At 58.8% G+C, this 22,979-nt stretch overlaps 2 protein-coding genes across 6 annotated transcripts in view; both read left to right on the forward strand.

Moving 5' to 3' along the window:
* PLEKHA6 (pleckstrin homology domain containing A6) overlaps positions 1-18,097 on the forward strand; it is a 30,436-nt gene extending 12,339 nt beyond the window's left edge. Inside the window, exons 7-27 of one of the 5 annotated variants that reach the window (XM_079327371.1) lie at positions 493-668; positions 1,286-1,789; positions 2,259-2,748; positions 3,627-3,713; positions 4,360-4,413; positions 6,451-6,531; positions 7,979-8,047; positions 8,314-8,394; positions 8,826-8,975; positions 9,240-9,335; positions 9,628-9,739; positions 9,852-9,991; positions 10,519-10,671; positions 11,672-11,798; positions 11,947-12,035; positions 12,324-12,521; positions 13,922-14,086; positions 14,597-14,730; positions 14,960-15,102; positions 16,011-16,132; positions 16,402-18,097. In XM_079327371.1, the coding sequence (XP_079183497.1) occupies positions 493-668; positions 1,286-1,789; positions 2,259-2,748; positions 3,627-3,713; positions 4,360-4,413; positions 6,451-6,531; positions 7,979-8,047; positions 8,314-8,394; positions 8,826-8,975; positions 9,240-9,335; positions 9,628-9,739; positions 9,852-9,991; positions 10,519-10,671; positions 11,672-11,798; positions 11,947-12,035; positions 12,324-12,521; positions 13,922-14,086; positions 14,597-14,730; positions 14,960-15,102; positions 16,011-16,123 (3,162 nt within the window). In that variant the 3' untranslated portion in view covers positions 16,124-16,132; positions 16,402-18,097. The remainder of the gene's footprint in view (positions 1-492; positions 669-1,285; positions 1,790-2,258; positions 2,749-3,626; positions 3,714-4,359; positions 4,414-6,450; positions 6,532-7,978; positions 8,048-8,313; positions 8,395-8,825; positions 8,976-9,239; positions 9,336-9,627; positions 9,740-9,851; positions 9,992-10,518; positions 10,672-11,671; positions 11,799-11,946; positions 12,036-12,323; positions 12,522-13,921; positions 14,087-14,596; positions 14,731-14,959; positions 15,103-16,010; positions 16,133-16,401) is intronic. The other 4 variants (XM_079327372.1, XM_079327368.1, XM_079327369.1 and 1 more) reach the window with 4 other exon arrangements.
* A 1,196-nt stretch (positions 18,098-19,293) lies between these two features.
* Positions 19,294-21,793, forward strand: GOLT1A (golgi transport 1A). The gene is made up of 5 exons (XM_079327052.1): positions 19,294-19,392; positions 19,838-19,929; positions 20,006-20,184; positions 21,313-21,376; positions 21,525-21,793. Exons 1-5 carry the CDS (start codon positions 19,368-19,370, stop codon positions 21,561-21,563), a joined length of 399 nt encoding a protein of 132 aa, XP_079183178.1. The 5' UTR covers positions 19,294-19,367; the 3' UTR covers positions 21,564-21,793.
* The last annotated feature ends 1,186 nt before the right edge of the window (positions 21,794-22,979 follow it).

The following is a 22,979-nucleotide window of genomic DNA, read 5'->3' on the forward strand; positions in this document are numbered from 1 at the left end:
GTACCCTTGAAATTCTTTCAGGAGGAAAACTCCAATTCCTCCCTTTTCTTGCTCCTCGCTTTGCCTCATCACTTTTCCATGGGGGGGAAGGTGGAAGCTTCAAAAGGCCCTCAAATAAAGGCTCCTTCCAGCATGTTCTGGTCAGAGAACAGGCACCAACATCATGGATCAAAACTGAACTTTTTCCACCCAAAATATTTCCAGGGCTCAGAAACCACCTTCCCCCTCCCCCTGCATGGATGACGCTGCTGCTCTCGCTTTCTCTTTGCCACCGAATATTGGGGTACGGCTCCTTTTGGGGTGGGGGGGGACCGCTGATCCCAAAACTCCCTTGTGAGTGACTCCAAGGGAGATAAAACCCCGCTGTGAGGCGCCTGCAGAGCTTTGCTGCCGCTCAGGAGGGGAGCTGGGAGCAGCAGGAGGGGGTGCCAGGCTGGAAGCAGAGCTCTGACCACCGTGCCCGTGTCTCTCCCCCCGTTCTGTGCCCCACAGGTGACGGTGTGCTGGCTGGAGGAGCTGCCGGCGGGTAACGGGCAGTCCCTGTCTCCCCAGGCCGAGCACGCCGGCATCCGCACCTACTTCTTCAGCGCCGAGAACACGGAGGAGCAGGAATCCTGGATCCAGGCCATGGGCGAGGCCGCCCGCGTGCAGATCCCCCCGGCGCAGAGGTGAGAGCTGCCGCCGCTCTGCCCCCTGCACGGTGCTGCCCGGGGTCACGGGGACATTTGGGGGTGTGAGGGGCATTTGGGGGTGTGAGGGACACTGGAGAAACGACCCAGAGACATTTGGGGGTGTGAGGGACACTGGAAAAATGACCCAGAGACATTTGGGGGTGTGAGGGACACTGGAAAAACGACCCAGAGACATTTGGGGGTGTGAGGGGCATTTGGGGGTGTGAGGGACACTGGAAAAATGACCCAGAGACATTTGGGGGTGTGAGGAACATTTGGGGTGTGAGGGATACCCTGGAGAAGGGCCTAGGGACATTTGGGGGTGTGAGGAACATTTGGGGTGTGAGGGATACCCTGGAGAAGGGCCCAGGGACATTTGGGGGTGTGAGGAACATTTGGGGTGTGAGGGACACTCTGGAGAAGGGCCCAGGGACATTTAGGGGTGTGAGGGACACCCTGGAGAAAGTGCCCAGGGACATTTGGGGGCCCAGGTACATTTTGGGGGTGATGGACACCCTGGAGAAGGGAGCCGAGTGACCTCACAAGGCTCAGGGGCATCATCAGCCACCCCAGGGGCACTTCCAGGCGTTGGTGACCCCCCTGTGGTGTCTCAGGCACTTGGAGAAGCCGGACTCTGAGAACATCCCTCCCAGCAAACACCACCACCACCAGCACTGCAACGCCGCCCACCGCGAGCACGGCAAGGCCGAGCCCGACGCCAAGGCCCGCGGGGAGGGCGATGGCCGCGGCTCCGAGAAGATGGAGCGGAAACCGTCGGAGCGGCCGGACGGCAAGAAGGAGCCTCTGGCCAAAGCCAACGGGCTGGCCGGGCAGGAGCCGCCCTCGGAGCCGGGCAGCCCCTACCCCGAGGGGCCGCGGGCGCCGGCGAGCGCCGAGCGGCCGGCGCAGCCCAACGGGTGGCCGTACCCCTCGCCCAGCCGGCCCGGCAGCACCGCCTTCCCCCCGGGGGGTGACGGCGACAGCGGGGTCCCCCAGCGCCGGGGGGTCACCCCCAGGTCCCACCCCGAGAAGGTGGCCCAGCGCAAGAGCTCCATGACGCAGCTGCAGCAGTGGGTGAACTCCCGCCGCGCCACCGCGCCCCCCGAGGAGCTGCGCAGGTGAGGGATGTGCTGGATGCTCTTGGCAATGTTCTGCCCCTTCCTAGTGCTTTGTGGCCTCCTGGGGGTGAGAAAATCTACTTTTCCTCTTGTTTCTTTGTGTTTCTCCCAGCTCAGAGCTGGGTGTGGGACACCGCAAAAAGCCAGGGAGGGTGGGTTGTAAAGGGGGAGGGAGGCCAGGATGGGGAAACCACCACGGGATCCTTTGGAGGAGGATACAAGGATGGGAAACCACCAGAGGATCTTTGGGATGAAGGATGCCGGAACAGGAAGCGACCTCATTGTCCCTGCAGGAGGGATATGAGGAGAGGAGAGGCACCATGAGATCCCATAGAGAAATTCCATGCAGGAAGCTCCCACAGAATCCCCGGCAGCACAAACACCACCCTCCCGGATTTCCCTCTGCCCAACCCACCTCCCCTCGCTCTGTCCTTGCCCACCGCCCTCACCTCTCTCTCCCCCCATGCAGCCCCAGCAGGTTTTACCCCGTGTCCCGCCGCGTGCCCGACTATTACTCGCCCTACTCGCCGCAGTACCCCGAGGAGTACCAGTACTACCCGCCGGGCGTGCGCCCCGACAGCATCTGCTCCATGCCCGCCTTCGAGCGCGTCAGCCCCGCCTGGGCGCTGGAGGACAAGCGCCACTCCTTCCGCAACGGGGGCCCCTTCCACGCCGCCTTCGGCCGCCAGGACGTGCCGCTGTGGCTGCCGGCGCCCGCCAGGCCGCCCAGCTACCTGGACGAGGTGGATGCGGCCTCGGGCTCGCTGCGGAGGATGTCGCTGCAGCCGCGCTCGCGCTCGGTGCCGCGCTCGCCCAGCCAGGGCTCCTACGGCCAGGGCAGGGTTTACTCGCCCGTGCGCTCGCCCAGCGCCCGCTTCGAGCGGCTGCCGCCCCGGGGGGATGAGATTTACGCCGACCCCGCCACCTTCGTGATGCGCAGGTCCATCAGCTCGCCCAAGGTGGGCACCTGAGGGGCGGGAAGGGGAGTGGGGTGTGGCCCTGACAGCTCTGTGTTCATGGCCTGGTGTCAAAGTGACACCGAGATGAGGGTGGGTTTGGGATCCCTGTAGCCAGCCTGCTGAGGTTCCCTGGTTGGGTTTGTGGGATGGAATAGGATCCATGGGATGGGATGGGATGGGATGGAATCCATGAGATGGGGTCCATGGGATGGGATGGGATCCATGGGATCCATGGGATCCTTGGGATGGGATGTGATGGGATGCAATAGGATGGAATGGAATCCATGAGATGGGGTCCATGGGAGGGATGGGATGGGATGGGATGGGATGGGATGGGATGGGATGGGATGGGATGGGATGGGATGGGATGGAATCCATGAGATGGGGTCCATGGGAGGGATGGGATGGAATGGGATGGGATGGGATGGGATCCATGGGATCCATGGGATCCTTGGGATGGGATGTGATGGGATGCGATAGGATGGAATGGAATCCATGAGATGGGGTCCATGGGAGGGATGGGATGGGATGGGATGGGATGGGATGGGATGGGATGGGATGGGATGGGATGGGATGGGATGGAATCCATGAGATGGGGTCCATGGGAGGGATGGGATGGAATGGGATGGGATGGGATGGGATGGGATCCATGGGATCCATGGGATCCTTGGGATGGGATGCGATGGGATGCGATGGGATGGAATGGAATCCATGAGATGGGACCCATGGGATGGGATGGGATCCATGGGATGGGATGTGGTGCTCAGAGCCACCCCGAATGTGCTCCAAGCAGGGAGCACTCATGTCCCTGTCCCTCTCCTGTGCTTTCTCCTGTCCCATGTCCCTGATTTCGGGGTGGGGGTCCCCTCTCTTCGCAGTACGATTACCTGGGTGACAGGCGGCCCGTCCCGGCCGGGGTGTACCCGTACCCCTTCCCAGCCTCCCCCACCATCCACGACAAGATGGTACGTACCCGCTGTCCCCTGGGGGTGACCCTGTGACAGGGGGGTGCAGACCCCTCCCTGGGAACATGGGGTGGTTTGGGGGGGCCTCACCCAGGTGGCACCAGTGCCCTCCAGGGGCAGAGTCAGAGCTGAGTGTTTCACTGGTGTCTCTGGTCCCTCCCAGCCATTCCCAAAGGGAATCCATGTGGGAAGGGCCCTCTGCAGCAATGGGACACCCTCAGACCCCCAGGGTGGTTCCTGGCTGAGATTGGTGCTCCCCAAACCTCTCCCGCTCCGCTTCCTCACATCTGGCCACAGCTGCTTTGTTCTCCTGCCTCGTGTCCCCTCCTGGAACTGGGGGTGACACCAGGAGGTCCCCACAGGTCCCAAAACCCTGGCATGGGACTGCCAGGGGAGGGAGAAACCTGAATTTCACCATAGCCCACCCATGCCGCCCATCCATCCCCGCTGCCAGAGACAGGGTCTCCCCAGAAAAAAAGAACAAAAATAGAAAAATAAGAAAAATAAGAAAGCAGCTGCCCAGGGCCCACAGGGCACATTCCCGGCAGCATTCCCGACCCGGGAATTCCACAGGCTCCCCCCTAACTGCTTTGCTTCTTCTTTTATGTGTTTTGCTGCTCGTTTCTTGCCTGCTGGCTCCTGGTAGGATGAACTTTTAGACCTTCAGTTGCAAAGAAACCTAGAATATTTGGACCAGCAGGTAGGCGGAGCTGGCTGCCAGCCTCACCTCACCGGCTGCTTCTTGTCCCCGCCGCGTGTCCCTGTCCCCTGCTGCCATCCATCCTCACCCCTCCCGCCATCCCAGCAGCATCCAGCAGCATCCCAGCAGCATCCCAGCAGCATCCAGCAGCATCCCAGCAGCATCTCAGCAGCACCAGTTTGTCTTTTTTTGGTTTTGCTTCTTCCATCCTCCGCATCCGTAGCGCCGCTCATCCCTCAGCGGAAAAATCCCGCGCCAAACCGAAGCAGTGCCTCTGTTTTTTGGGGGGAGTTTTGGGGTGGATTCCAATGTTGCTGGGAGTTTTGAGTGTTGTCCTGGAGCTCAGGGGGTGCAGAGGGTCTGGGACACCCCAGGTTGGTGCTGGACACCCAGGGTGTCCCCTGTGCCAGAGGTGGCAGGTGACAGTGGGGACAGTGGTCACGGTGTTGTGGTGGCACCTCGGGGGTGAAAGGTTTGGTGCAGGTGGGTCCAAAACTCAGCAGTGCTCAGGTGGTTTTGGAGGAAAACCCTGATTTTTAATGGGGCTTTTGGAGGAAAATCTTGATTTTGCTAGGATTTTTGGAGGAAAACCTTGATTTTGGCAGGAATTTTTAGAGGAAAATCGATTTTGCCAGAGGAAACCCGGATTTTTACAGGGTTTTTAGTGGAAAACCCTAATTTTGCCAGGGGGTTTGGAGGAAGCAATTCTGGTTGTGCCAGGGTTTTTTTGAGGAAAACCTTGGAGGAAAAACATGATTTTACCAGGGCTTTTGGAAGAAAACCTTGGAGGAAAAACCATGATTTTGTGTGGGGTTTTTTGAAGGAAAACCATGATTTTGCCAGGGGTCTTTGGAGGACAATCCTGGTTTTGCCTGGGTTTTCTTGAGCAAAACCTTGGAGGAAAATCCTGATTTTGCCAGGATTTTTTAGAGGAAAACCAGGATTTTTTTGTGGAGTTTTTAGAGGAAAGCCCTGATTTTTCCCAGTGATTTTGGGGGTAAAACTGCAGTGACTTCATGGCAGGAGCGTGGGGAGGGGGATACAGCTGGGAGAGCCATAGGCAGCCACAGCCAGGGCCAGGCTGGCACGGAGGGAGCTGCTCCTGGGCTCCATCCCATTTGGCTGCAAATCCCCCGTGGCCAGGATCTGTGTCCGCCCTGGAGCTGGGCCAGCAGCTCTCTCTGCAATAAAAGCTCCCTGTGCTCTCTCTGAGCGCTGCAGCCTCTCCGTGGCTCCTTAAAACGCTCCCTAAAAAGGTTTTGGCATCTCCTCCTCCTCTTCTTCCTGCGGCCTCTGGAGAGGCTGATTTGGAGTGATGCTGTCAAGGGCCTCTCTTCAAACATCCTCCTGCTCTGTTTTCTCTCTCCTTCCCCCACTGCAGCTCCAGCAGGGTTTGGGTCCTGGTTTGGTGACAAAGTGTTGTCACTCTTTAGATTTCAGCCGTGCCAGGGCTTCCCTGGAGTGCCCAGCTCAGAGCTGAGGGCTCTGGGAGGAGCTGGCTTGGAGCTCAGGTGTTACAGTGGCTTTGTCACCTGGCACTGAGGTGCCACAGCTGGATGGGGACAGTCCTGTCCCCGTGGAGTGGCACAGAGCTGCCCAAACTGTGCCTGTCATCAGGGGTGCGCCACTCCTGGTGCCACCTGGAAAAGGGGGACACTGCTGTCCCCAACCCCAGCTTTCAGTCAGCTCCCCAGCACTCAGGGCTCATTTGCAGGGCCATGCCAGCCCAGCTGGGCACAGAGCCGTGGGCAGTGCCAGGGCCTGTCCGTGTGTCCGTCTGTGTGCCGGCCACGCTGCTGCCGTCCTGTCCGAGCTCGTGTCTGTCTGTGCCATCTGCTCTGAGCTGGCTCTGTTTTATCCGTATTCTCCCCCCAAAAAAACTCACTTAAAGGAGCAACAGCAGCACTGGGCCACAGCTGGAGCACCTGGGCCACCTCAGGAGGTGGCATTTGGCATCCTGAGGGCTGCTGGCCCGGTCACCGCTGGCACAGGCGCGTGTCCCCCTGACCTGTGCCCTTTCCTTCCTGTGTGCCGCAGATGAGCGAGAGCGAGACCCTCATCACTATGGTGAACAGGATGGTGGAGACCTCCCCCCCTAGGGCCCAGCTCTACATGCAAGTAAGGCTCGGCCACCAGGCCCCGCCCGGGGTCACCTCCTGCCACCCGGGGTCACCTCCTGCCATCGCCACTCGCTCAGCAGCCGCGGCATCTGGCACATCTCGCTCTCGGGGGACGCGCTGCTCCATCCCAGGCTTTGCTAATCCATCCATGAGTCATTCCCAGCCGGCAAATCCTCGTGCTGGCAGCGCGAGGTGGGGACAGAGATGTCCCGGGGGATTCTTGGGGGCAGAGATGCTCCAGGGAATCTTGGGGATGGAGCTGCCCGGGGGTTTTTGGGGATGGAGCTGTGCCGGGGGATTCTCGGGGACGGAGCTGCTCCAGGGATTCTTGGGGACCGAGGTGCCCCTGGAACTCTCAGACCGAGCTGCCTCCGGGGATTTTTGGGGACAGAGCTGTCCCGAGGACTCTTGGAGGTGGAGCTGCTCTAGGAACTCTTGGGATGGAGCCGTCTCTGGGATTTCTGGGGACGGAGCTGCCTCCCAGGACTCTTGGGGACAGAAATGTCCCGGGCAATCTTGGGGACCGAGCTGCTCTGGGACTCTTTGGGACGAAGCTGTCCTGGGGATTCTCGGTCGTGCAGGGCTTGGCTCGCCCTTGTTTTTCAAGGAGAATGAGTGGGGTGACAGGAATGCAGCTCTTAAACCAAGGGAATAATTCCTGAAACAGGGACAGGGAATGGCCTTTCCACCCCGGAGGCTCCTTCTGTTCCCAGCACTGGGACATCCCTGCAATGTCACATGGTGATGCCACCCACCCCGGGCTGTGCTGCCCTGGACACTTCCTGAATGGCATTTTCCAACAAAAAAGGATTTTCCTGTTTCCATCTGCCGCCAGCAGGGATGTGCTGGAGGGTGAACCAGGAGCTCCCGGGATGCTCCTCCAGCTGGCCGGGCTCCCGACCCACCCGGCTCTGCCTCCAGCCCCCCGGGCATTTCCCAGATCCGGATCCATTTGCATCATCCTGGAGTTTTAAATGCCTCCAAAGCACCCTCTCTGCTTTCTAGCAATAATGATCCCCTCCTTCCTATCTCGTGCCTTTCATCTCCAGCTCTGGGAGGCAGTTAATTGCCGAAGGTCCCATTAGTAATTGAGATTTCCAGGAAAGGAAAATGACTCACGGAGAAGCCAGGCAGGGGTAAACAGGCCCTGCTGCTGCAGCAGCTGCTGATTTATAGGTGCTCCCACTCCGCCGAGGTGGAATTACAGCTCAATCGCACGGCCTTTGTTTTCCCTGCCGCTGGAAAGGTGGCGCTTAATGAATCACAAATGGAATGGGAATGAGCAGGGAGAGGTTGTGACTTCATCCCAGCGACTCCCGATGATGGGGCTCGACTCTGGTCTCCTTTTCCCGGCTCGCAGGGATGGGAGGGAGGGGCTGGGAGCTGCCTCCCCTTCCCTGCGTGTCCCACGGGGATTTTGGGCTCACCCCTCACTCTGCTTGCAGGTGACGCCGTTCCCGGAGCCCTACAGGGACACGCTGCACCCCTACAAGATCAGCGAGCAGGACACCGATGTAAGAGCCACTCCTGTCCCCTCTCTGTGTCCCCTGTCCCTGCAGGCAGGGCTGTGCCGGTGGTTTTGTGCTCCTCAGGGATAAATCTCGCCCTGAGCTTAGGTCCCAGTTTGTTCATGTCACCCTCAAGTCCTTGCAATGAGAGCAGGAGGTTGGAAACCCCCTCCCCTCCACCAGGGCCATCAATCCCACCAGTCCTGACTGTGTCCTGGTGGGATTCTCATCCTGCTCATCCTCTCCCCCTTGTCTCTTCCTGCCTGGCACAGAAGCTGCTGGGGAAGCTCTGCGAGCAGAACAAGGTGCTGCGGGAGCAGGAGAGGCTGGTGCAGCAGCTCCGGGCTGAGAAGGTACATGGTGGCACCTGAGAAGGTGGTGGCACCTCAGATGGCCACACGGGGACCTGGTGGTGGCACCTGTGTGGTGAGGAAGTGATGTCACCATGGGAGGGTTTGGGTTTAACCTGGACATCCAGATGTGTGTGTCCCCTTTAACCTGGATATCCAGGTGTGTCACCTGTCACCCTGAACCTGGACATCCAGGTGTGTGTGTTCCCTGTCACCTGGGGACATCCAGGTGTGTGTGTCCCCTGCCATCCCTGGCTGAAGGGACATTAAAAACATCTCGTTCCACCTCTGGGCCACTATCCCGGCTTCTCCACGTGCCTTTGGGCACTTCCAGGGGTGCAGCTTGGGGACATTTCTGAGCTGAGGGCGAGGCTGTGGCACTCCCTGTGCTTTATTGAGCAGCCAGGACCTCACATTTCCATGTGTCCCCGCAGGAGAGTCTGGAGAGTGCCCTGATGGGGACGCACCAGGAGCTGGAGATGTTCGGCAGCCAGCCCGCCTACCCTGAGAAGCTGCTGCACAAGAAGGAGTCGCTGCAGAACCAGCTCATCAACATCCGGGTGGAGCTGTCCCAGGCCAGCACGGTAACGGGGGGGATCTGGGTCCCTTTTGTCCCTTCATGGATGGAAAACAAGCAGGGAGTTCCCCTTGGCTGGCTGGGGGCTGAAGTCCCTCCCTGGGGACAAAGCAAATCAAGTGCCCTCCAGGTGCCACCTCAGCTCCTGGTTCTGTCTCTGCTGTTCTCTGGGTACCTCAGGGTTTGTCCCCACTGCTGTCACCCCCTCCCCAGCTCGGGGGGCTGTGCTGGGTGGCAAGGACCCCCCTGATCCCTCCCACTGTCCCCTCAGGCCCTGGCAAACAGCACAGCCGAGTACGAGAGCCTGGAGAGCGAGGTGTCCACCCTGCACGATGACCTCTGGGAGCAGCTGAACCTGGACATCCAGGTGAGAGGGTCCCCTGTCACCCTGAACCTGGACATCCAGGTGAGAGTGTCCCCTGTCACCCTGAACCTCATGTCCATTTTTGGCCACTCTGGGCACTTGGCAGCCCAGAATCCCCCCAGCTGCCCCCAGCCCAGGTGGGGTCCTGGGGAGCAGATCAGGGATAAAAACTCTGGTGGTGCTGGTTCAGCCTCAGTCAGTTCCTAGGCTCAGTTTGGGGCTGGGCTCCAGCCTGGTTTGGGGCTGGCACCAATGTCCCTGAGCCCCACCGAGCTCTGCCTTTCCCCCATTCCAGAACGAGATGCTGAACCGGCAGATCCAGAAGGAGATCTGGCGGATCCAGGATGTGATGGAGGGGCTGAGGAAGAACAACCCCTCCCGTGGCACTGACACTGCCAAGCACAGAGGTGAGGGGGGGTGTCCCTGCCTGGGGTGTCCCCGTGGGCTCAGGGAGATGAAGACCCTCGTTATTATCTAATAATTATCTTCTAATGATCTCATTTCTGCTCTTCTCCACAGTGGCCCTGGGCCCCTCGGGCACGTACAGCTCCAACAGCCCCGCCAGCCCCCTGAGCTCTGCCAGCCTCACCAGCCCCCTGAGCCCCTTCTCCCTCATCTCTGGCTCCCAGGGATCGCCCACCAAGCCAGGCCCCGGCGAGGTCAGTGTCCCTGGCTGTCCCCTCTTTGTCACCAGCGGGGCATGGTGAGCTGCTGGGCACCCATGGAGCTGCCTCCCCTCGTGGCTCTGCCTGGGGGCACCCTTTTGGTGACTCTGGTGACACCTGGTGACTTTGGGGTCCAAGGTCCTGTGGGATGGGAGTTGCTGATCTCCAGCTTTTGGCTCCTGGTGCCACCAGGGCTGCTCTCAGTGCCCTCACCCAGGGCTGCTGTCACCTTTATGCACAGAACATTTATTTAGGGCAGAATTTGGGGACTCCCCAGCCCTGCTGGCTGGACAGAGGTGATTCCAAGGGCTGTCAAGAACCCTTCATTTGTGCATCCCCCCAGCCCTGCCTGGCCCTGGGGACGAGCAGCAGGATGTGGGACACCGAGAGGGACACCCTGGCATCACTCCTTCCTCCATCCCTTCCTCCAGGCTGCTCCTACCGTGTTTCTTTTTCTCTCTCTCTTCTCTAACTCTCTGTTCCCTCTCTGCTCTCACGCCTCCCGCTCCTGCCCGCCCCAGGAACCGGGCCCGCCTCGACCTCCCCTCCCCAAGTCCTACGTTCCCCTGGAGTCTCCTCCGGCCGTTCCTCCGCTCCCCAGCGAGAGCCGCCTCTGGCCCTACCCCGCCTCCCCTTCCTGGCACCAAGGCGCTGGAGAGGCCAAGCGGGGACAGGTACAGCACCCTGAGGGGCACCGCCACCCTCCTCCTCCTCCTCTTCCTCCTCCTCGTGGCATGGAAGGCGCTGGGATGAGGCAGGAGCCGGAGCTGCCCGCCCCAAATCTGCAGGGACATCGTGGGGGTGGCACTTGTGCCACACCCCTCGTCTCCCCAGCAGGTTGCCACGCCCTGTACACACTCAGGACAGGGATTGTCGTCTCCTCCTCCTCCTCCTCCTCCTCCTGGAGAGGCTGTCCCTGGTTGTCCCCTCTGCTTTGCTCTGCCCTTGCCTCTGTCACTATCCTTTAGTGTCACCGCTCCCCGTGTGGCACTGGCAGGCTCTGAGCCCGCAGCTCCAGGGAAAACCTGGATTTGGGGAATTCATGGTGACACTTCGGCTGTGTGTGGGGACACAGGTGACATGAGTGTCCTCACAGCCAGGGCTGGGGGTGTGTGGCCGTGGCTGTGCCGAGCCGGGAAGGGGCACGGAGCCAGCGCAGGTGGCACTTCCAGCTGCCATGGGTGGCACAGTGGTGGCTGTATGTGACACAGGGGTGTCAGGGTGCATTTTGGGGGACACACTGAGTTGTCTGGCCTGTTGTCACACCCCTCTGTCACCCCAGCAGTTCCTGGGCTGTTCCCATAGGATACAAGAGGGGAAGGACCCAAAAAATGCCCCTTTGATGGCTCTCCTGCCCCTGTGTGGCACGGGGTGTGCAGAGAGCCAGAATGTCCCTGTCCCCAGCTCCTGGGGGCTGTGCTGGGGTTGTCACCCTGTGGCAAACTTTGTCCCTTCCTGTGGGGACAGCGGTGACTGCCTAGCCCTGACAGGAGGGGACAGAGCAGGGACAAGAGCAGAGCCCCCTCAGCCTGTCTCCCTACAATTTTGGGGTGCTCTGGTCCCACCTGGCCACTGTCCAGGTCTGTCACCCAAAGAGCAGAGGGTGTCCCCAGGCAGAGCGTGGCCCCCCAGGCAGAACTGGGATTCACTGGGGCCCTTTTCCCCCCTCCACAGCCCAAACCAGGCTTTGAACAGAGCAAGAAGGAGCCCCCCCGGCCCAGCGCCCCCGGCCCCACACCCGAGGGGCTCCCGCAGAGCCGGACGGAGCAGGACGGGGACAAACAAGCAGCTCTGAACAAGGGTACGGCACTGGGGACACCTGGCAGGACACGGGGGTGGCTCTGGGACACCCAGCAACACCTGGGGGTGGCACTGGGGACACCTGGCAGGACCCAGGGGTGGCACTGGGACCCTGCCCTGCTCACCCTGGTGCTGTGGTGTCCCCGCAGTGGGAATCGTCCCCCCCAGGACCAAGTCTCCGGCAGAGGACGAGGCAGTGCCCAGGAGGAACGGCCTGGCCAACGGGCTCAGCTCCAGGGTAGGGCTGGGCTGGAGGGGATGGGGGGCTTGGCTGGGGGGGCTGGGTGAGCCAAGGAGAGCTCTGCTGCAGCCTGGGGACAGCAGCTTGTAGCTGTGTGACTCCATGTGTCACCATCCAACTCCTGGAGATGCCCAGGGTGTCTTCAGCACCTTCTCTACTCCTGGGAGTGACATCCCGGTGTGACATCCTGGTGTGACATCCCAGTGGCTCCCAGCAGAGGGGTGTGGCACTGGGAGGATGTGGCTGGTCACCAGGGGAAGACCTCAGGGCTGGCCATGTCCCCAGGAGAGACCCAAGAGCGCCGTGTTTGCCACTGACACCAAGGTGAAGATGAGCGTGGAGGAGCAGATCGACCGCATGAAGCGGCACCAGAGCGGCTCCATGAAGGAGAAGCGGCGCAGCCTGCAGCTCCCCAGCCCCCAGCAGCTGCCCGGACCCCAGCCCGACCCCCCTGGCACCAAAACCCCCTCCTCATACAAGGTGGTGAGTCCTGAGTGGGTGGGGACAGCGCGAGGTGGCACAGGGGACAGCACAGGGGACACTAGTGGGATTTGTGGAGGTTCAATGTTCCGACCCAAGAAGCCACAAACTTTCCCAGAGAGAGGGTCCTGCAAGGGACCTTCTAAGGGGGTCTGCAGCCTTCTAAGGGGGTCTCTGGCAGGTCTCTGGCCTCTGCATAAACCTCAGTGAGCAGTGGTCTGTGGCCACAAGTGATCAGCTCTCAGTGGTTTCAGCTCAGTGACTTCAGCTCTGCTTGTGAGGCCATCCCAGGCTGACTCAGGGACAGAGAGACAGGAGCACTGTGTGGGGATTCCTCAGAGATTCCTTTACTATCCAGCAGCTCTGTGAGGGGGCCAGGGATGACAGTCTCCTGAGAACTGGGGGAAAAAACTGGGGTTTTTATGGGGGAAAGCAAAGTTGGTACCAAGGGAGAAACACCAAAGGGTAACAAATAGAAATACAGTATTACAAAGAACAGTCCTAACCCTGACAGAGTCAACCTGAGACCCTGTCAGTCAGTCAGGGTGGTGGCAGCAGTCCCATTCAATGGTGGCTGCATCCTCCTGCAGTGGCAGATGTGGTTCAGCTGGAGCAGTGCTCCTGGAGAAGGTGCAGTTTTCCTCTGAAGGTCCAGGGATGATGTGGAAAGGTCTGGCTTTCCTCTGGAATCCAGTGGGAAAGGTGCTCTGGTGTTCCAAATCTCAGTTTTTATCTGGGTAGGAAAGGCTTGGCTCCTCCCCTGGCTGGAGCATCTCCCAGTGGGATGATGGAATTTTATCAGTCATGCACTGGGACTCACTGGCCATGAACAGGAGATATCTCCTGGAGGGAGGATGGGCTGTGGAAAGATAAAGATGATTGCCCAGCTGGTTTAAAGATGGCCCATTAGCAAATAATGTGTGCCAGGAGATAAAGATCACTGCCACACCCAGTTTTAAACAATGTCCCATTAACAGGAGATATCTCCCACACAGATAAAGATCACTGCCACACCCAGCCACACCCAGTTTTAAACAATGATCCATTAACAGGAGATATCTCCCACAGGGATAAGAATCCGTGCCACACCCAGTTTCTAACAATGGCCCATTAACAGGTGATACCTCCTGGATGAAGGGTGGGTCATGGGAAAGGTAAAGATGATTGCCCCAGCTGGTTTAAAGATGGCCCATTAGCAGATAATATATGCCAGGAGATCAGGGTCACTGTCCCACCCGGCTGCAACAGATGGGGACAGAATCCACATTTCTGGCCACATCAACCCAACACAAAAGCACAGCCCAATCAAGGGACATCCCATTCAAGGAACGTCCATCCAGGGCAGGGCTGGGGCAGAGCCCATCAGCCTCCACAGACTCTGAGCAGGCCGTGGCCCCTCACAGGTGCGGCGGCACCGCAGCATCCACGAGGTCGACATCTCGGACCTGGAGGCGGCGCTGCGCTCCGACGAGCCCGGCAAGGTGTACGAGACACCACAGGAGGAGATCGCCCGGCTGCGCAAGATGGAGCTGGAGCCGCAGCACTACGACGTGGACATCAACAAGGAGGTGAGGACAGCGTGTCCCTGAGTGTCCTCAGGGCGGTCACACCTCGCCTGGCAGCGTCCTGGAGCTGTGTCCAGTGCAGGCTGGAGGGGACATGTCATAGCCCAGGGAGAATCTTAAAGGATTTTTCCCGTCTGGCTTTCTCAGGCTCGGCTGGGATTTTTCCCAAGCTAGAGCCTCTTTCTCTACTGTAAACATAAAAGAATCATAACAAAAGATAAACACCTGCTGGATCCGTGGGAAAACCTGGGACAAGAGGTGTTTTCTTCTCTGGCCAATGAACTGTCTGTATTTTGTTATGTACGAAATGTCTTATTTAAAACCATATCTTCCTTCAATAAATTGCTCTTTCTTGTTCTTTCTTGCACCATGCAAGAGAGGACCATGTTACTGTGTCCTTTCACTGCTCTGTAACCCTTGTATAGTAACATTTTGAGGTTCTGCCGAGATCAACAGGGACAGGACCCCAGTGCCCAGCACAGGGCAGGTCTCAGCCTGTCCCTCTGTCCCCAGCTGTCCACGCCAGACAAAGTGCTGATCCCTGAGCGCTACGTGGAGCTGGAGCCAGAATCACCCCTCAGCCCTGAGGAGATCAAGGAGAAGCAGAAGAAGGTGGAAAGGATCAAGACCCTCATTGCTAAATCCAGGTGAGGCTGCAGCGACCACCCCAGCCATGGTAGGGGTCATCCTGAGGGGAACTGACCATTCATCTCCATCTGCTCTTTGGCCATTCTGAGACCACCCATCCACCTCCACCCCTTCCCCACCCATCCCATCCCATCCCATCCCATCCCATCCCATCCCATCCCATCCCATCCCATCCCAGCCCATCCAGGGGGTCCTGGCAGAGGTGCTGACCCCAGCTGATGTTCCCAGCCTGCAGAACGTCATCCCCCTGGGTGAGGGGGAGGTGGACACCCCCCAGGACCCGGAGATGCAGCTGCAGGAGCAGGAGAAGAGGATCGAGATCTCGTGTGCCCTGGCAGCCGAGGCCTCGCGCCGCGGCCGGATGCTCTCGGGTGAGGAACAGGGGCTTGGATTGGAATCCTGCAGATCCCTGGGATAGTGAGGTGCCAGGAGGGCAGGAGGGTGAAGGCAGGTGCAGGTTTTGGCAGCATGACAAGGGGTCAGTGGGCAGGAGAGGGGATAGGGGGACAGGTGATGCCAACAACTCTTGGGGCTGCCTGCCCTGAGATGCTGGGATGGAGCAGCTGGGCACAGCTCCCAGCACCTTGTTGGGAGTGTTTGTGAGGGTGGGAGTGCCTGGCAGGGTGGCATGAGGTGGCATGAGATGGCATGAGATGGCAGGGTGTGGCTGAGCCAGCATGGTGGCACCCCATGCCCAGGGAAGTGTGGTGTCACCCCATGCCCAGGGAGTTTTGGTGTCACTCCGTGCCCCGGGGTCATGGTGGCACGGGCTGGCACATTGTGGCCGTGCACGTGGTGCTTTGTTCTGGGGGGGATCGTGGTGGCACCCTGTGCCCAGGTAAGCACGGTGACATCCTGTTCCTGGCTGGCTGCAGTGTCACACCAAGCCTTGTCCATGAGGAGCCCTGTCGGGAGCTCACGTGTGCGTGCTGTGCCCAGCTGTGGCTCTGTCCTGCCCCTGCTGTGACTCTGTCCTTCCTGCCAACTGCGGCTTCTTATCTGGCTGTTTGTCCTGCTTTTGGCTGACAAAAAGTCTGCTTTTGGCAGCCTGTTTATGGCTGACTCTGCCTTGACCAGCTGTGGCTCTGTCCTTCCTGCCAGCTGTGGCTCTGTCCTGCCAGCTGTGGATCTGCCCTACCCGCGCTTGCTTTCCCCCTTTCCTTTCTCTTCCCTCCCTCCCCCTGTCCCCTCCCCGCTGTCCCCTCCCCGCTGTCCCCTCCCTGCTGTCCCCTGCCCTCCGCCCGCCCCTTCACCCCCCTCTCCCGTTTCTCGTTTCCAGCTCAGTGTGCTACCCCCAGCCCTCCCACCTCCCCAGCCTCCCCGACTCCACCGACCAACCCCCTCTCGTCCGAGCCCCGGGCCGCCGACAGCAGCCACCTCATGCGGGTGTGAGCCTGTGACGTAAGCACCTCTTCTCTCTGACGTCATCCCCTCCATCCCTTCACTGCCACGTCAGCCCTGGCTCCTCCATGGACCGAGCGTTGCCCCCCCCAAAGCCAAGGGGCAGTACAGGGTGGAAAAGGGGGGCCCAGCATGAAAACTGGGGGGGTCACAGCCTCCCCCGGCTCCTGGCAGCCGAATCCCCGCCGCGTTTTCCACGGGGAGAGGGAGGGGATGGGCGCAGGGTGGAGCCCCCCAGCTCAGCCCCTCTGTCCTGTCCCCCTCCCCAGCTCAAGCCCTGGCTGCTGCCGGCGCCATCAAGTTCCACGGGGCCACGTTTTAGTCCCCTGCTGAGGTGACACCGACCCTGTCGCCACCGTGCTCGGCTCTCCCGGACCCCCCTCCCTCCCTCCGGCGGCGACACCACCGGGAGATGTGGCACCGCCCCAAGGAGGCGGGTGGGGGCTGGGGACTGTCCCCAAGGAGCCCCCAGGGCTGTCACCGGCCCCAGGGACGCACCCGGACAGCTGTGACAGCGGCCAGCGGCGAGCACAGGGACCCCCGAGGGGCTCTGGGGTGGGGACCCCACCACGGACGGTGCTGCCACCTTCCAGCATCCCTGGATTCTCCTCCTCGGCTCCTCAGGCACCGTTTCCCTTCCCTGAGCTCTGATCCTGATTTTGGGAGTGTCACCTCCGGGTGAAGAAGGGGACAGGACGGATGGGGGTGGCACCGAGGGGACATGGAGGTGTCCCCAGGGCTCTCGGAGCGGGAGGTGTGGGCAGGGATGGGGATGTTGGATGGGAGCTGAGCAGGGAATTGGGGTGCCAGGAGCTGTGGGGTCGGCAGGGACCCCCTCTGGAGGGTGGGGACAGTGTTGAGGAGGGTTTGGGGACAGCAGGGGCTGCCCTCATCCTGCTGTCACCATCCAAAAATCCCTTCCCGCGGCTCTCCAGCCCCTTCCAGCGGTTCGGATTTCCTGTAGCAAATTCCCCCTTTTCCTTTTTTTTTTTTTCCTTGGGGAAAAAACAGAATCCCTGGAAGGATGTGAGAGTGGCAGGGCAGATGCAGCCAGGAGCTGGATCCCAAATAATCCCGAATAATCCCAAATCCCATCCATCCCTCCTGGCCTGATCCCAGCCCCCCAGGACCTGCCTGCATCCCAATCCCAATTTAGCAATACTTGTAGGATCCCTGGAGCCCTAACCCTGCTCCCCAGCCTCCCTCAGCCCCTTTAGCTCATAAAGCTGGCCCTTTATTTTGCTATTTACATGCCTTAATATATGTTTGATGGAAATTCTACATTTATAATATATATCTATATTTGGTTTTTCCTCTTCTTTTCCCGGGAAAAAGCTCGTGCCGAGCTCTCTCTTCGCAGGATTTGTTGGTGCCAGCCCTGCCAACAAAAAAATATTCTTTGCCAATTTACCAGAGGGGGAAGGAAATGTTAAAAAAGAAAATTAAAAAAAAAAAAAATCACAAAAAAAGAAAGAAGAAGAAAAAAAGAAGGAAAAAAACCTATTTAAAAAATATATCTATTTTTTCTGCTTTTATTAAAAAGCAAATTTATTTAAAATAAAATATACAGAGACTGTAAGTTTGAAGAGAAGATGAGTTTATTTCCCCATGTCCCTTTTCGGGTTGCTGGGGCAGATCCCCCCTTGCTCTGGGGACACTTTGGTGACACCCTGGGGTGGCTGTAGGGCAGCAATTCCCATTTCTGGGATCCGGAAAGGATGAGGAGCATCCCAAAGCTCCCACCCCGCTCTTCCCAAAGCCACCTCCTGCTGTCCCCAAAGCGTGACCCAGCCGTGATTTTATTTTATTTAAAAAAAATAATAATAACAATAAAAAACAAGGAAACCAAACCTTAATTAATTACTTAATTTTATTTTGGTTATTATTTTTCATAAACACTTCATAAAGCAGTGACTTGTTAACCCAGAAAGGATTTGCATCGGGAGGAAATAAATCTATTTATGCATTGGGGGGGGTGGGACGGGAGGGATTTGGTTTTATGGGATATTTTCCTAGCAGTAGAGAAATAAAAATATCTATGAAACAACAATGTTTTCCTGGTTTTTTTTTTTTTTTTGTTTTTTTTTTTTTTTTCCCAGGGATGAGCTTGGATATGGGATTTAATGTAGGGTTGGAGAAGCAGGAGGTGATGGGGCTCCAGAGGCAGCTCCTCCTGCTTCTCCTGGGGTTTTTTTGGGATTTGTTTTCCCACTGGGATTGGTTTTGGTGCTTGTGCAGGGATAAGATTCCCATCCCTGGGCAGTTTGTGGGATAAATGTTGGGAATGGCTGGGTTTGGGTGGCTCTGGGGTGACACAGGTGACACAGAGACCGGTCTGGAGCCGATATTCCCACCCTGACCAGTGAATCCCAGGAGCCTCGACATTCCCAAAACTCTCCCCTGGAGCAGCCTGGGATCCGTGGGAATCCTGGGGACAATGCAGGGACCTCTGCTGTCCCCTCAGTGCCACTCAGCCACCCCGAGGAAGCCACAATCTCCCTGTTTTCCCTATTTTAGGGATCCCTCCCATTATCCCACCCCATCCCATGGAACTCATTCCGCTGGGACAGGGAGGGCGGGACCAGCAGGGTTGGTGGCCACGAGCCACTGTGTCCCTTTCGGAGCCACCACATCCCCCTGAAGCCACCATGTCCTGTTTGGAGTCACCATGTCCCTGTTGGAGCCACTGTGTCCCCCTTGAAGCAATCATGTCACTTTTGGAGCCACCATGTCCCCCTGAACTACCGTGTGCCCCCTGAAGCCACCGTGTCCCCCAGAGCCACCACATCCATTTTGGAGCCACTATGTCCCCCCTGAAGCCACCATGTCCCCAGAGGCACCGTGTCCCCTCTGAAGGCACCGTGTCCCCTCTGGAGCCACTATGTCCCCCCTGAAGCCACCATGTCCCCAGAGGCACTGTGTCCCCCTGAAGCCACCTTGTCCCTCTGAAGCCACCGTGTCCCTTTTGGAGCCACCATGTCACCCCTGAAGCCACCTTGTCCCCCTGAAGCCACCATGTCCCCCCCGAAGCCACCGTGTCTCCTCTGAAGGCACCATGTCCCCTCTGAAGCCACCATGTCCCCTCTGAAGGCACCGTGTCCCCGGAGGTGGCGCCGAGGGCGTTCCCGGGGCCGTTAATGATTCCCAGGATGACGTGGGGACTAAAGGGCTTTTCCAAGGGTCACTGTGAGCGGGGCCACCCTCACCCCGCCTGGCCCAGCCCTCCACCGCCACCATGGTGTCCCTGAGCGACTTCCAGCGTAAGCAGGCACCAAGGGTGGCCTGTCCCCACGGGAATTCCTGTCCCCGCTGGAATTCCAGTCCCTGCGGGGTCCAGGAGCTCTCTGGGGACATTTGGCAGCTCTCAGTCCTGATTTGGAGCTGCTGGTTGGGGTGGTTGGGACAGAAAGGGGTGAGATGGAAGAGGGGGTGGGGAGATTTTCCAGGATTGTCCAGGGATCGTCTCCAGGATGTGACAGGGAAAAGGGGAAGGCTCTGGGAAAGGCTGGATGGGGTTTCCCTGTTGATTTTTTCCTGATTTATCCAGTGCCCTCAGGATATTATTCTGGGCCTCCTCCAGGCTTGGCCTGGGTTCAAAGGCTGTTCCTGAGGTTTGGTAAAAATCCAACGGGTGTTTTTGGGAAGGAACGGGACAGGACTGGGGTTTGGAGCCAAGCTTTGCCTCAGCTCCCCCGTTCTCCACAGGGATCGGAGTGGGCCTGGTCGGCTTCGGCCTCTTCTTCCTCCTCTTCGGGATCCTCCTGTACTTCGACTCAGTGCTGCTGGCTTTTGGGAACGTGAGTAGGGCCGGGCTGGAGGTCCCCACAGCCGGATCGAGGAGCTGCCCTGACCCTCTGCCCTCCCTTCTTCCAGCTCCTCTTCCTCTCCGGCTTGGTCTTCATCATCGGCTTCCGGAGGACCTTCACCTTCTTCTTCCAGCGGCCCAAGCTGAAGGGCACCAGCTTCTTCTTCGGGGGGCTCGTGGTGGTCCTCATGCGCTGGCCGATCCTGGGGATGCTGCTGGAGGCTTATGGATTCATCTCCCTCTTCAAGTGCGGGATGGGATCCTGGGGAGAAGATCCTGGGGAGGGGATCATAGGGATAGGATCACTGGGGAGGGGATCCTGGGGAGGGGATCCTGGGGAGGGGATCATAGGGATGGGATCCTGGGGATGGGATCCTGGGGAGGGGATCCTGGGGAGGGGATCCTGGGGAGGGGATCATAGGGATGGGATCCTGGGGATGGGATCCTGGGGAGGGGATCATGGGGAGGGGATCCTGGGGAGGGGATCATAGGGATGGGATCCTGGGGAGGGGATCATAGGCATAGGATCACTGGGGAGGGGATCCTGGGGATGGGATCATAGGGATAGGATCACTGGGGATGGGATCCTGGGGATGGGATCCTGGGGATGGGATCATAGGGATGGGATCCTGGGGAGGAGATCCTGGGGAGGGGATCATAGGGATAGGATCACTGGGGATGGGATCCTGGGGATGGGATCCTGGGGAGGGGATCCTTGGGATGGGATCATCGGGATGGGATCCTGTGGATATGGATCTTTGGGATGGGATCCTGGGGATGGGATCTTGGGGATGGGATCATTGGGATGGGATCATAGGGATGGGATCCTGGGGATGGGATCCTGGGAATGGGATCCTGTGGATATGGAATCTTGACGATGGGATCCTGGGGAAGGGATCATAGGGATGGGATCATCGGGATGGGATCCTGTGGATATGGATCTTTGGGATGGGATCCTGGGGATGGGATCTTGGGGATGGGATCTTGGGGATGGGATCATCGGGATGCGATCCGCAGGATGGGATCTTTGGGATGGGGCCCTGGGGATTGGATCCTCAGGATGGGATCTTTGGGAGGGGATCCTTGGGATGGGATCCTGGGGATGGGATCTTTGGGATGGGATCCTGGGGACATGGATCTTTGGGATGGGATCTTCAGGATGGGATCCTGGGAATGAGATCCTCAGGATGGGATCTTTGGGGTGGGATCTTCAGGATGCGATCCTGGGGATGGGATCTTCAGGATGGGATCTTCAGGATGGGATCCTTGGTATGGGATCCTCAGGATCTGTTCCCTGTGATGGGATCCTTGGGATGGAGCCTGGGCTTGGGGGACACTCTCCAGAGCTCAGCAGCCCCTTTTTTTTTCCACACAGGAGCTTTTTCCCAGTGGTTTTTGGGTTTTTGGGCTCGCTGGCAAACATTCCCCTGCTGAGCCAGGTGAGAAAGGGCTGGGGATCCCTTGGACCCTTCAATCCCTGGCTGGTATCCATCCCCACGGATGGGACTGCACAGGAAATGTCACCACAGTGTCCCCAGAGCTGCACGGGGGCATTTTCACACTAATCCTGCTCTGTTCCTGTCCCAGCTCCTGCAGAAAATGGGGGACAGCGGCTCCATGGTGTGACCTGACCAGTTCTGGGCCAGTGGCTGCGATGGGAGAGGCTGAGAGAGCCCAGGCCAGACTGTCCCCAAGAGCTGGTGACTCTCTTATCCCCAGGACCCTCAGTGGTGGCCAGAGCCACCCCCCAGCAGGGACAGTGTCCCCTCACTAACCCATGGAGCTCCTGAGCCCGGCTCCAGGACCCAAGGGCTGTACCAGACTGGATTCTGGAATTCTTGTTGTTATTTAATTATTTTCTGTGAAAAATTTAATTTAATAAAAAAAAAAAAAAACAAACATATTTCAGATCGAGCTCAGACTTGGCTTCTTTTCCAAGGCTCGGGGTTTGTCCCAGCTCTGGCACCTCCTGATGTCACCAGGAGGCATTACGGCCATGGCTGGGGGTGGCACAGGGATGTTGCCATGGCTGGAGGTGGCACAGGGACATTGCCATGGCTGGGGGTGGCAAAGGGATGTGGCCATGGCTGGAGGTGGCACAGGGACATTGCCATGGCTGGAGGTGGCACAGGGACGTTGCCATGGCTGGAGGTGGCACAGGGACATTGCCATGGCTGGAGGTGGCACAGGGATGTGGCCATGGCTGGAGGTGGCACAGGGACATTGCCATGGCTGGAGGTGGCACAGGGACGTTGCCATGGCTGGAGGTGGCACAGGGACATTGCCATGGCTGGGGGTGGCACAGGGACGTTGCCATGGCTGGGGGTGGCACAGGGATGTTGCCATGCCAGCACTGCAGGTGTTACAGGGCCCTTTGCAGGGCAGGAACTCCCCCAGTGTCACCTCAGGTGACTTTTAAGGAGTTCTCCTGCCAGGCTGCTGGAATTGCTCTCCCCGGGAACAGGAGTTGGACAACTCCTGGACAACTCCTGAGTAACTCCTGGATAACTCTTGGACAAGTCCTGGATAACTCCTGGACAACTCATGGATAACTCATGGATAATTCAGCATCTCCACCAGCTGAGCTGGATCCCCGCTGAGTTTCTGGGAGTGCTTGGCAAGCTGGAGTTTAATTAAACCCAAAAGCAATCACATCAAAACTCCCTGAGCTTTCCTTAACGTGCAGGAATTAATTAACGGGTTGGAGCTGAGCCTGTTCCCTCTGGAGCCTGGTGGGAGACGGTGGCTCTGTGCCTGCTGTCACCTGGCTGTGGCTGTTGTCACCTGGCTGTGCCCACTGTCACCAGCCCAGGTGTGCTCCAGGTTAAACAGGGCTGGGAGCAGCTCTGGGCTCATTTTGGCACCCAAATCCCAGCTCAGGGAAGGGAAAATGAGATTCCTTGCAGGAACCTGGAGGGTTGGAGTCTCCTCAGTGTCTCTGTTCCTGTTTTGCTTTGCTCCAGCTGAAAATTCCTGACTTTTCCTGGTGAGGATTCATTTTTAGGGCTTCACCAGGAGGAAGAAGAAGATTCCCAGAGGCAG

Source organism: Erithacus rubecula (assembly GCF_903797595.1).
Source record: "Erithacus rubecula genome assembly, chromosome: 26".
NCBI classification, from domain to species: Eukaryota; Metazoa; Chordata; class Aves; order Passeriformes; family Muscicapidae; genus Erithacus; species Erithacus rubecula.

Coding starts and splice junctions, on each gene's coding strand:
- GOLT1A (XM_079327052.1), top strand. CDS start 19,368: ATGGTGTCCCTGAGCGACTTCCAGC. Junction 20,185..21,312: donor GGATTCATCTCCCTCTTCAA/GTGCGGGATGGG, acceptor TTTTCCACACAG/GAGCTTTTTCCCAGTGGTTT. Junction 21,377..21,524: donor ACATTCCCCTGCTGAGCCAG/GTGAGAAAGGGC, acceptor TTCCTGTCCCAG/CTCCTGCAGAAAATGGGGGA.